At 55.8% G+C, this 11819-nt stretch overlaps 4 protein-coding genes across 4 annotated transcripts; 2 read left to right on the top strand and 2 right to left on the bottom strand.

The window, feature by feature from the left end:
• Positions 1–194: 194 nt before the first annotated feature.
• Positions 195–2310, top strand: ATM1 (ATP-binding cassette Fe/S cluster precursor transporter ATM1; the record flags this gene model as incomplete). Its single annotated transcript, XM_083196560.1, has 3 exons — positions 195–203; positions 250–2197; positions 2258–2310. 3 exons carry the CDS (start codon positions 195–197, stop codon positions 2308–2310), a joined length of 2010 nt encoding a protein of 669 aa, XP_083047768.1.
• Positions 2311–2777: 467 nt separating this feature from the next.
• ACO1O0_007186 (glycosyltransferase) lies at positions 2778–4067 on the bottom strand (the record flags this gene model as incomplete). Its single annotated transcript, XM_083196559.1, has 1 exon — positions 2778–4067. One exon carries the CDS (start codon positions 4065–4067, stop codon positions 2778–2780), a length of 1290 nt encoding a protein of 429 aa, XP_083047767.1.
• Positions 4068–4410: 343 nt separating this feature from the next.
• ACO1O0_007185 (uncharacterized protein) lies at positions 4411–5653 on the bottom strand (the record flags this gene model as incomplete). Its single annotated transcript, XM_083196558.1, has 3 exons — positions 4411–4791; positions 4858–5417; positions 5470–5653. 3 exons carry the CDS (start codon positions 5651–5653, stop codon positions 4411–4413), a joined length of 1125 nt encoding a protein of 374 aa, XP_083047766.1.
• A 2491-nt stretch (positions 5654–8144) lies between these two features.
• On the top strand, positions 8145–10054 carry ACO1O0_007184 (uncharacterized protein; the record flags this gene model as incomplete). The annotated part of the gene is made up of 3 exons (XM_083196557.1): positions 8145–8662; positions 8855–9684; positions 9738–10054. 3 exons carry the CDS (start codon positions 8145–8147, stop codon positions 10052–10054), a joined length of 1665 nt encoding a protein of 554 aa, XP_083047765.1.
• Positions 10055–11819: the final 1765 nt, after the last annotated feature.

The raw sequence follows: 11819 nt of genomic DNA, 5'->3' as shown, positions 1-11819 counted from the left end.
GGTAGCTTCGCCTGAAATCCCTCGTCCCGCATTGAGTCCGACTTTCAACCCCATCGTCCCTGGGAGCGTCACAGCGACACCCCAACTCGCCGCTGCTGGACCCCCCAGCCCCTCCACGCCTCGACACAACATGCTGCCTCCCGAGCGTGCGCGATCATGATTCCACGATTATTAGCATATCGTTCGGTGCTGCAATGCCCTCGGTACACTCCCGTCACAGCTCAGGCTCGCCCGCCATGGCTCCCACAGCGTCCAGCCGCCTGCATTCAGCCCTTCCGAACCTCGGCGGCATCTCGCCGTGAGCAGCCACCCACAACTCGCCCAACGGACCCCACGAGCCCTCCGAAGCCACTAGATGCAGCAAAACAACCCTCGAAGCCTCCGGTCAAGAGCGCCGATCCCCTGGCTCTGCCGGACAAGTCGACCACGGAGCAGCGCAAGGCCGACTGGGCCATCATGAAGGAGATGTCGCGGTACCTCTGGCCCAAGGACAGCCTGTCCACCAAGTTCCGCGTCGGCCTTGCCGTGGCACTCCTTGTCGGTGGCAAGCTCCTCAATGTCCAGGTGCCCTTCTACTTCAAGAGCATCGTCGACTCGATGAACATTGACCTGGCTACCATGGGGGGCGCTGTGCCCGCCGTCGCTGGCAGCATGATCCTCGCCTACGGTGCGGCGCGCATCGGCTCCACCGTCTTCCAGGAGCTGCGCAATGCCGTCTTTGCCTCGGTGGCACAGAAGGCCATCCGCGGTGTCGCCCGCAACGTCTTCGACCACCTGCTCCGCCTTGACCTCAACTTCCACCTGTCCAAGCAGACGGGCGGCCTGACGAGGGCGCTGGACAGGGGAACCAAGGGTATCAGCTTCCTGCTGACGAGCATGGTCTTCCACATCCTCCCGACGGCTCTCGAGATCAGCTTGGTGTGCGGTATTCTCACGTGGCAGTTTGGCGCGCAGTTCGCGGCCATCACGGCCCTGACCATGGTCGGGTACAGCGCCTTCACCATCTGGACGACGGCCTGGAGGACCAAGTTCCGCCGCCAGGCCAATGCCGCCGACAACAAGGCATCGACTGTGTCGGTTGACTCGCTCATCAACTACGAGGCCGTCAAGTACTTCAACAATGAGAAGTTTGAGGTTGCGCGCTACGACAAGGCGCTGCGGGGCTACGAGCAGAGCTCCATCAAGGTGGCCACCTCGCTCGCGTTCCTCAACAGCGGCCAGAACATTATCTTTTCGACCGCCCTAACGGGCATGATGTACCTCGCCGCCAAGGGCGTAGCTGCTGGCACCCTGACTGTTGGCGACCTCGTCATGGTGAACCAGCTCGTCTTCCAGCTATCAGTCCCGCTCAACTTTCTCGGATCCGTCTACCGCGAGCTGCGCCAGTCCCTGTTGGACATGGAGACGCTGTTCAACCTGCAAAAGGTGAACGTGAGTATCACGGACAAGCCGGGTGCCAAGCCCCTGGCGCTCACCAAGGGCGGCGAGATCAAGTTTGAAAACGTCAACTTTGGATATCACCAGGACCGACCCATCCTGAACAATCTCAGCCTGACCATTCCCGCCGGAAAGAAGGTGGCCATTGTGGGCCCCAGCGGCTGCGGAAAGTCGACGCTGCTGCGGCTGCTGTTCCGGTCCTACGACGTCCAGGGCGGGCGAATCCTGATCGACGACCAGGACATCCGGGACGTGCAGGTGGACTCGCTGCGGCGCTCCATCGGCGTCGTTCCGCAGGACACGCCCCTGTTCAACGATACGGTAGGGCACAACATCCGCTACGGCCGGATGGACGCCTCGCACGAGGAGGTCATCGCCGCGGCGCAGCGCGCGCGCATCCACGAGACGATCGAGAAGTTCCCCGAAGGGTACAGCACCAAGGTCGGCGAGCGGGGCATGATGATCTCGGGCGGCGAGAAGCAGCGCCTGGCCATGAGCCGGCTGCTGCTCAAGGACCCGCCGCTGCTCTTCTTCGACGAGGCGACGAGCGCGCTCGACACGCACACGGAGCAGGCCCTCATGGTCAACATCAACAGCATCTTGCGCGAGAAGGCCCGCACGAGCGTTTTTGTTGCGCACCGCCTGAGAACCATCTTTGACTCGGACCTGATAATCGTGCTGAAGGAGGGGAGCGTTGCTGAGATGGGCACGCATCGCGAGTTGATAGACCGCGATGGCGTCTACGCCCAGCTCTGGAGCGGTATGTTTCTCCTCATCTTCCCCCACAGTGTTTTGATATTGTTCTAACATTTTCATATAGCCCAGGAGACCTTGTTCAATGAGGATGGGACGGAGAAGGGCGAGGAGAAATAAGACTCCAAGACAGAAGATCAACTGATACCCAGCAGTAGTATTCACTGGAAGAGTAAATCTGGCTACTCAGCAGCCATATATTAACGATAGTTAACACACACTCCCTTTGCGGACGTCGCTGCAAAACGTCTGAGCGCTCTCGACTGTTCGCTCACTGTTGAGAATCCTGGCCTGGGGATTAACGACGTGACGGGACGCACCGTCGATTATCGATGCGGTGCAGTAGTCAACGGTGACCTCTGAGTTGCTATGCCTTCAGCCGCCATGCCGAGCCCATGTCCAGGAATCTAGGTCCGGCTTCTGCGCCGTGACATTCTCATGATGGCACGCTGAAGGGCAGGAGAAGATATGTTATAAGAAGTAGTTTGGATCAGAGCTACTTAAGATTACAAATATAGTTTATGTCCACAAAATGACTCTAGATGTCCAGTAACCGGAGACTGTGGTGCCTAGATGTCTCTTCTGCTTCATTTCGCTGTGCTCGCCGATGACCCTACAAGCTCTTCCAAAAGGTCTACCGCCCTATGTGCTCCACCTAAAGCGTTCAACTCATCCCCCAGTCTTGCCGTATTCTCTGCGTACGAATCATCCTCCAGGATCTGCCTCGCGGCATCCCTAACCTCGTCAACAGAAGGTGTATCCGTCTTAAGGTCGATCCCCGCGCCGGACCACGACACCCTCGCCGCCGTGTCCTTCTTATCCTCGGATTGCCCCGCACATAGCAGGGGCACCCCGTGCGAGAGGGCCTGCGTGATGCTCCCATACCCGCCGTTGGTGACGAGGAGGCGCAGCTGCGGCAGGAGGACGTGGTACGGCAGCCACTCGGCAAACAGGACGTTGTCCGGCGCGCCGACCTGCGACTCTATCTCCGCGGCGTGCGGCGACACGACGACGAGGAGGTTCCGCGGGTCGTCTGCGAGGGCCCGCACGGACGGGATGATGAGGCACGTCGGGTCCATGGCCAGCGTCCCCTGCGTGATGCCGACCACGCGGCCGTGGTGGCCCACGACCCTCTCCCACCACGTGGGGAGCAGCCGGCTCGCCGAGGCCGCGGTGGGCGTCACCAGCGGGCCGACAAAGGCGGTGCGCTGCCGCGGCTTCGGCCCCAGGCGGAACTCGAGCGTCGGGGACGACGCCTGGATGTGCAGCAGCGGGCTGTACGTGAGGCGCTCGGCCGCCTCGCCGTAGCCCAGGCCGGAGAGGCCCAGGGCCGACCGCTGCCGGTTGATGACGGGCCTGACCAGCCAGGGCAGCGTGATCCACTGCCTGACCAGGTGTCGCAGGGCGTTGGCCAGGACGCCGAGCCAGGACGTGGGCGGAGCGGCTCCCGACACGGCGAGGGGCGCGCGGGCGGTGGAGGTGTACATGGGGATGACGCCCAGGGTGGCGTAGGCGGGGATCTCGCCCAGGTCGTACAGGGCCCTGGCGCCATGGGGCATGACATCGACGAGCAGGACGTCGGCGGCGAAGTGGTGCAGCACGGCGCGGTAGTCGGCGACCTGGGCGAGGAGGCGGCCGTCGAGGACACGCGGGTCGCCGTCCAGGAGGCCCGTGGCGTTGCGCAGAGCGAGGGGCGCGTCGAGGGCGGCGATGGCGGAGGTTGGCACAAACCTGGCGCCTGTGATGCGGACGCGGGCTTCGTTGTCGGCGCTGGTCAGCCAGACGACTTCGTGGCCGCGCGACACGAGGGCCTGGGCTACGGCCTGCATGGGGTAGGCATGCCCTGCGGGGAAGTGCGAGTGCAGAAGGATCTTCATGGTGGTCGGTTGTGTTGTGGCCAGCCCAGGGCGCCTTGTTACATGGTGACGGTTAGTTGTGTGGTGTGTGGTGTTGAGTATGGATGGTGGTGGTCGTTTCAAAGTGAAAGTGAGACGGCTGGTTCCATATTCGCCCACCCGTACCTTACCCTCTCCACGCAAGACGTGCCATTCTGTGAGCAGCACCTTAAATAACCTATAATCAAATGAAAATGGATTGAAATATGGATAGGTCTCTAGAAAATCCATCGTCATCGTTTTAGGCATATACCCTTCTGAATCACAAGACTAGGTGGCCCGGATCCCCTAGAGCCATAACCAGCTCGCTACAACTCCAGCACCATTAACTGTCTTTCCCAGCATCCCAGAACTTCTCAATAATCTCGGTAGGGAGTGCCGCACGTCCTGATGTGTAAGCAAAGACTTGTAGTGAGGAATGGGCATTGCCGTCGTACACAAGCACTCCCGCCTTCTCCTCAGTTCCCCTGACTATATCTCGCAGCTGCGAGAGCAGCGTGTCCATCTTCCGTAGAGCCTGTTGTATGTCCGGCTGCTGCTCCCACCGTGTGAATTCCTCCGGCAGGTTCTTCACTGCAACTCGCGTGATCCGAGGGTATCGGGTGGGCCGAATGCCCCGGATGTAGTAGCGGTTACGGCCGAACCACATCTGGGGCAGAGTGCTCTCCAGACCCCGTCGAGACATCTTCATCTCCGCGACCCGGGACTGTGGCGTCCCACTCCCACGTGGGATTACTTTAACTTTCCTGATGCTCGGTTCTTCGCTACTTACGATATCTGTCGATGGAGTGATTGCGTCTAGTAAACTCTTCTGGTGTTGCGCAGGCCTAGTTGCAGCCTCGACCTCATGGTCTGTTCCGGGCTCCGTGTAAGCAGCATCCACTTCGAAGCAGACTGAGCATTTTACACTGCCAATGTTGTACAGGAGCACACGGTGATGACCAGAACTGCTCTCACAGCCAGGGTGGGGCCGCGTGAATGCTCTCTCAAAGCTGTGGCCAAACCCCGAGTCTCCAGATCCGTGTATCATCATGGAGGCGGATTGTTCACATCTTTCAGCAATCAGCGTGTTTTCTACACAGAACAGCTGAATTCTGAAATGCGATTGCTTTTGTCCACGACAGAACGTTAGCAGTTTCCGCAGAGTGTTTCTCCTGAGGAGGATGTCCATAGAATTGAAGCGTATGCCTGGGTTCATGACCCCAGCTGCGCGAAAGACGGGCTCAAACGGGTACGTGGGGAGAAGGGGGTCATCCTGAGCGGCCTGTCGGATCTTCCTGTCAGGTCGAAGCTGGACAGGGAGCTTAGGAGGTGCCCAGTCTGGAGCACCACCTGCACAGGTCAGATATCTTGGGACCCAAGAGCAAGATTCCCGAACACCTACCGGGCACGAATATTGTTGGCTGCCTCTCTTTTGTCCAGTTGAAGCTACATATGAGCTCGGAATCCTCTTGACTCGAAACTGGAGTCTGCGAGGGGATGATATCAGAGCTGGTAAAGCTGTGGATCAGGCGCCCGGTGCCATCTCGTAGCCACTCCATCCCACTGGTAGGAGATGTGCCAGCCATAGTTGGCAGTTGATGTAGGAAACAAGAAAATTTCAAGGAAGGGAGAAGGGAAACTCGCGGTTACAAGGTCCGTTGCCCGCTAAGGCGTTCAGAGGGGGTTGAGTGAAGCTGCCTCCAACACGCGGCTCACAGCAACAGAGGCAGCCAATCATCCGCATCTACGGATACGTACCAAGGTCAATCAAACAACCGCAGGGAAAGAGGTCAAACGGCATTATGTATTAAATTTTAAGATATCTATAGAATAGCCTTACATTATATAATCGAGTGCCAGTTTTAATTATGCTATTTATCTTATTCTAGTAGGAAAGGTATAACGTTGAATATTGCTCTATCACTTACATAGCAATATACTCCGTACGTACGGATACTCCGTCCGTATTTAGTGTAGCATTGTTAAGGAAAGCGGGGATGGAAGGGAGGATTATTATGGGTCGAGGTCGAATTTAGTTACCTAATCAAGCACGTTTCGGCGAAACCTCGGCCGTTCATGTCCCATTAGAAACCCACGGCGCTAACACCCGCAGCTTGCCGCATAAGAAGCAGTCTCCATTGCTTGTTTGCCAAAATTGAAGTTAGCTTCCAGGGGCACGGGAGCTGCTGCCAACCTTGAAGGGTGCTGGCCAGCTCAAACATCACAGGAGAGCCTCGACCTAAACTTCCTTGTCGGCCAATCGGATAGCGAAAGGTACGGCATTAGAGATGCTTTCGGTTGGGCAAACCTGGGGCAAGCTGATGAGGCTCTCGGTCGCGGCTCTGGTCTAACATCTTGGAGTTCATCTCTGGCGAAGAAACTCCGAATTTCCCTGCCTGTACAATAGACAGCCTGAGGGGCTTTGGAGATTGGCTGCTGTGACTTCGCGTATGAGATACCAAGATGTGAAAGTTGCAAGATTGAAGTTTTGTGTGATGAGCAGCAGAGCAGGCTACCTACCTTCCTTTGGGGTGTGATATGCAATAAAAGTGAGAGCACCTTCGCAACTCACGAAGCACAATATTCGTCTTTTTGAGCACTAGAAAGTCATGTAAGTTCAATTTGGAACCGTCTTAGGAATTCCTAGGTATATATAAAAGCAGTGCCTAATACTCCAATGATCTTGAGATGCTGTAGGCTCTTGAGCGTTTAAGGGCGGCACCGTACGTGAGGTGCCTTCCCCCCCGTCTGCCAAGCTGGAAGCTAGATCCGACTTTATGAGAGTCGTTGACGTCTTGGCTTGAGGGGAATCAGGGGATCGTCGCTCCTTCCCCACCAAGGAACCACATGCTGCCAAGGCGCGACAGTTGAATTCTCCGATTATTGACTGGAACACTGGCAGAACATATCTGGGCTTGTGCATCTCTGGGATGGACTCTACATGCATCCACAGCGTGGACCTAGCGGCTTACCTGTTCGGGAAATCCGAGGCCTTGAATCTTCGATCTGCGCCATCTGGCGTGTGGTTGATCGACGCCACTGCCGCGCAGGCGGATTCACGGCGGATTGCGGCTCGTCGTTGACACCTTGGCATCTTGGCACCTTGTTGATGACTGTTGGCCATTGAGCAGTGACTGACAGTGACTGTAGCCTCCATGCTGCAAGGGGGCCGTCATTGACCCATATTTCAACAAAGCCTTTGCTTGCTCGACTAAGACTTGCCCACCAACTGCCCCGAAGGCCTCCACCTCTCCAACGTATGATGTCAAAACTCCATCTGGAATTCCGATCAACGACAGACATTGCGATCAGGTAGCGAGTTGGATACCATCGAGACCTCAACCAGTAGCAATAGCGACACTCTTGAACTCCTCTGCTTATTATACCTCCTGTGGCAAGCAGTGGGGGAAGAACGCCTTAACCGAGATCCAGTGAATTACTCTCCATAATACTCGTGAATACCCTACTGGAATGTAATGAGGGACTGGCTTTATACATGAGGAATGGACTCTTGAATGATTTTATAAGGAATAACTTGCCGAATACATGAGGAATACCATACAATAGGTAGCCAGCCCTATCTCTCCCCTACCACTAGTCCAGATTTTGGTGGCATTGAAACAGCGCCGCCCACGCCCTAACGGTATCTTTGGGCTTACCAAGTATGGTTATATGCTTAACAATTACCAATAATCTCCTACAAGGTTGCAAAATTGTCAGACTCTCTGGGGTAATGTACGTACATAGTGCCACAGCCCCAACATCTCTCCGGAGGCACCACATCGCGTCATAGCCCCATGGTGACGTGACGACCTGGGGATCCCACCCTTTGCGACAGGGATCCGGCGAGCTTACAATTGAAGAAGAAAAAAAAGCGGTCCTTCAAGTATTACCCCATTCCCCACGTGTGGTGTCTCGTAACTTATGTTTCACTATAAGTGCTGGTTCCTTTCCTCTCTTACACGGAGTTTATCCCCCTCCCGGTCAACGTCTTTGCAGCTCGGGCCAGTCGAGTCCCACACTTGGAGCAGAAAACACCTGAGCAGTCATCCCTTGACTTAGTCTCTTGGCCACACCATGGCTGCTGAGCCACACGATGAGAGGCCGCCCCCGGGCGAGGGAACCGACTCCGAGCAGACCACAATCCAACCCGAGAACGACTCAAGTGTCCCAGGAAAGCCCCTTGAGTCAGAAAGCAACTTTTCCAACCAGCCTGAGATTCTGCGGCCTGGACAGGACGAAGAAACCACACCGGCAGCCCGCCACAACAGCCTTGCCCCGACCCCATCCCGCCAGCCCAAGTACACCCAAGATGGGAAGCGTATCATCACCGAGGAGGAATGCGCCCATCTCCTGGGCTACGCTTGGCCTGCACGGAAGAAGTGGATGCTCCTTACCTCCATCTTCATTGTCCAGGTCGCCATGAACTTCAACACCAGCGTTTTCCCTAATGCCATCACCCCCATAGCCGACCATTTTGGCGTCTCCGAGGCCAAGGCCCGCGTTGGGCAAGCAATCTTCCTGCTGATGTACGCGGTGGGTTGCGAGCTCTGGGCACCCTGGTCTGAGGAATTTGGACGATGGAAGATTCTGCAGTGAGTTTTTCCCTCTTATTCTTTGTCGCGGTGGTGGTGGGGATGATATCAGTCACACGGAACACTGACACAATCTAGGCTTTCGTTTTCTCTGATCAATATTTGGCAGGTGCTCGCTGCATTTGCGCCTAATTTTGGAACCATACTCGTTGCTAGAGCACTCGTAAGTTGTACTCCAAACCTATCCCACAGTCCCGCCCATACTGACTATAAGCAGGGTGGTCTCAGCACCGCTGGTGGAAGTGTGACCCTGGGCATGGTCGCTGACCTGTATACTCCAGATAATCAACAATGGGCCGTCGCTTTTGTTGTCATGTCCTCGGTGGGTGGTACGTCCATCGGGCCCGTGGTCGGTGGCCCCATCCAAAAGTTCCTCCCTTGGTACTGGAACTTCTGGGTCCAGCTCATCTTCGGAGCCGCTGCCCAGGCCTTCCACTTCTACATGCCCGAGAGCCGTTCCACCATAATCATGGACAAGGAGGCCAAGCGACGCCGCAAGTCGGGGGAGGACCCCAACGTCTACGGTCCCAATGAGGTCAAGCACCCTCGAATCTCCCTCCACGAGTTCGCCATTACCATGATCCGCCCTTACCAGATGTTCTTGCGCGAGCCCATTGTCCTGACCTGCTCTCTGCTGTCTGGGTTTTCCGACGCCCTCATCTTTACATTCCAGGAGGGCTTCAAACCCGTGTACGAGCAGTGGGGCTTTGGTACTCTGCAGATCGCCTGGGCCTTCATCCCCATCAACATCGGCTATGTCGTTGCGTATGCCAGTTACGTCCCCTGGATCATCAGGGACCAGCATCGCATCAAGACTAAAGGCTCGGAGGACCTGGCCCCCGAGTTCCGCCTCAAGTGGCTGCTCTGGTTGGCCCCCCTCGAGACTATTGGGCTTTTCGGGTTCGCGTGGACGTCCATGGGACCTCCCGAGTCTCATTGGATTGGGCCCATGTTCTTTTCTTTCCTCATCGCCATTGCCAACTACGCCATCTACATGTCTACCGTTGACTACATGATTGCCGGTAAGCCCCATAACCGCTAAAGATTGATAGAGAACAATTTTAACAATGGACAGCATACGGTGTCTATTCCGCCAGCGCCACAGGCGGCAACGGGTTTGCCCGAGACTTCCTGGCCGGCGTCTCGGCATTCTACTCGGCCCCCCTATTCGCCAACATCCCGCCCAAGAAGCGCCGTCTCGAGTACGCCAGCACCATCCTGGCCTGCCTCGCCTTTGTAGTCACCATGCCCGTTTATCTCATATACAAGTACGGCCCCACCATCCGCCTCAAGTCCAAGTTTGCCCAGTCACTCGACACCGAGCGCAAGTCCAAAGGCGCTGGCCGTCTCACCGAGGCGCCTTCAGAGACGTTGGAGCTGGGGAACCTTTAAGCTTTGGGGGATAACTATTATATGTAGGTTATATGATGGCAGATAGAAGAGAATTAGAAAGGACTTTCACGGCTTTGGATGCCTAGGGTTGGGAATTTTATGCGAGTGACACATCGGCGTTCTGGTTGGAGATACCCCCATCGCGCCTAGCGTAGCTACGCCCAAGAAATTCAAGAATTTTCACATCTTTCTGGATCGGTTGCGTGATTTGTATCTTCAGACTTCCAGAGTAATGTTCTGGCGCTGCTATGCTTAAGTACCATGGTGCATATGAAGCAAAACTAGGGTGAATGACACGGCGGTCCATATTCACACGTTCTCATGTTTCAAAAATGTGCATGGAGTTTCAGGGTTTATATTTTCCTGAATACGCTTCCTACTCTTCCTAAGACTTTTCCTAATGTTGCTGGCTTCTCTTCCAGATCCACCTGTCTATCAACCTGCCACATCCCAATACGAGGGTGGCATTATGCTGGTGAGCTCTGACCCTCCGCCTAGCCCATACCACTCAAGCAATGCGAACCATATCGTTGGAGCTGATGCCTGTGTATTCTTTCGGTCGTGGATTCAGGAGAGTCGTGTCCTTGGATATCGAAACTCCACCACTGATGCCTTCGTCTGGCCCTGATGCCGTGGAGTGTTTCTGTATGCTTTCGCTCGGCCGCTCCATGACCTCAGCCTCAGGCCGGCCATCGTGACTGATGAAACCTGTAAAACGGTTAGGGTCTAGAAGATGAGGTGGCATGGAGAGGGGACTCACTGAAGAAATAAGATGGCGCCATGAGACTGATGTTGGCTCGACCGACCTCTACCCCGATAGGGGAAATGCCGGGACCCAGCCTGCAGCTCCCCGACCCGCCCCAACTATAGAGATGAGATGATGCAGGGAGAGCAGCCTTATGAGGGTCCGCACGAATGCTGCGGACATGGGCCGGTATGCGGAATGCCAAGTGCCTGGGCAATTCTAATCAGGCTGGGATAACTCCCGTGGAAGACCAAGGAGTATCCTTTGGTCCTCTACCGGAGCTTACCCAGACCCCTGACAAAGACTGACGAAAACAGAACAGTGTTCTGTTTGAAGACTGATGAGAATAGTGTTGTTCTGGTGAAGACTGATGAATTGGAACACTAATGACCTAGTTCTCGTAGAGGGTAATGAGGGAAACTTTGCAGCCTCCCACCCCAGAACCCACTCTGATGCTGGTGCTCATGCTGATGCTGATGCTGATGCTGATGTTGCTGGTGCTGTTGCTGATGTTGCTGGTGCTGTTGCTGCTGTTGCTGGTTCTGTTGCTGCTGATGCTACTGATGTTGTTGCTCGGAGGAAATGAACAATGCTACACGGGTCGCGATGCGATGCGATGCGATGCGACACGGTGCAACCATCGCAGAAAACTGATGAGCTCGTGGAGTGACTGGGAGCCCGGAAGAGGACTTGAAGGAGAAACTCCTCCAAGTCATCGACCCTCCACCGCACGCCCCTTTCCCGTGTACAGGAGACTAATGAAAACTGTGTCGTTCTTAGAAACTGATGATTTGGGGCTTTGGCCCAACTGATGTTTTGTGGAGGGGGGTCCGTTGAGAAGTGGAGGGAAATAGTCCAGATTGTCAACCTCCCCTGGACCCCCTTTTTCCAAGACAAATGACTGATGAAGACTGATGAGGTCGGTTGAAACCGTGAGGAGCTGCCCGACATGGGTGGGGGAACGATGGGGGAATGGGAGTAGGAGAATGAAAATCCTCCATACTTTCCACCCTCCACCAC

Source organism: Amphichorda felina (assembly GCF_050947745.1).
Source record: "Amphichorda felina strain 45539 chromosome Unknown scaffold_7, whole genome shotgun sequence".
Classification (NCBI taxonomy): Eukaryota; Fungi; Ascomycota; class Sordariomycetes; order Hypocreales; family Bionectriaceae; genus Amphichorda; species Amphichorda felina.
The sequence above is the reverse complement of the archived record's forward strand: the minus strand, read 5'-3'. Positions and strand labels throughout refer to the sequence as shown.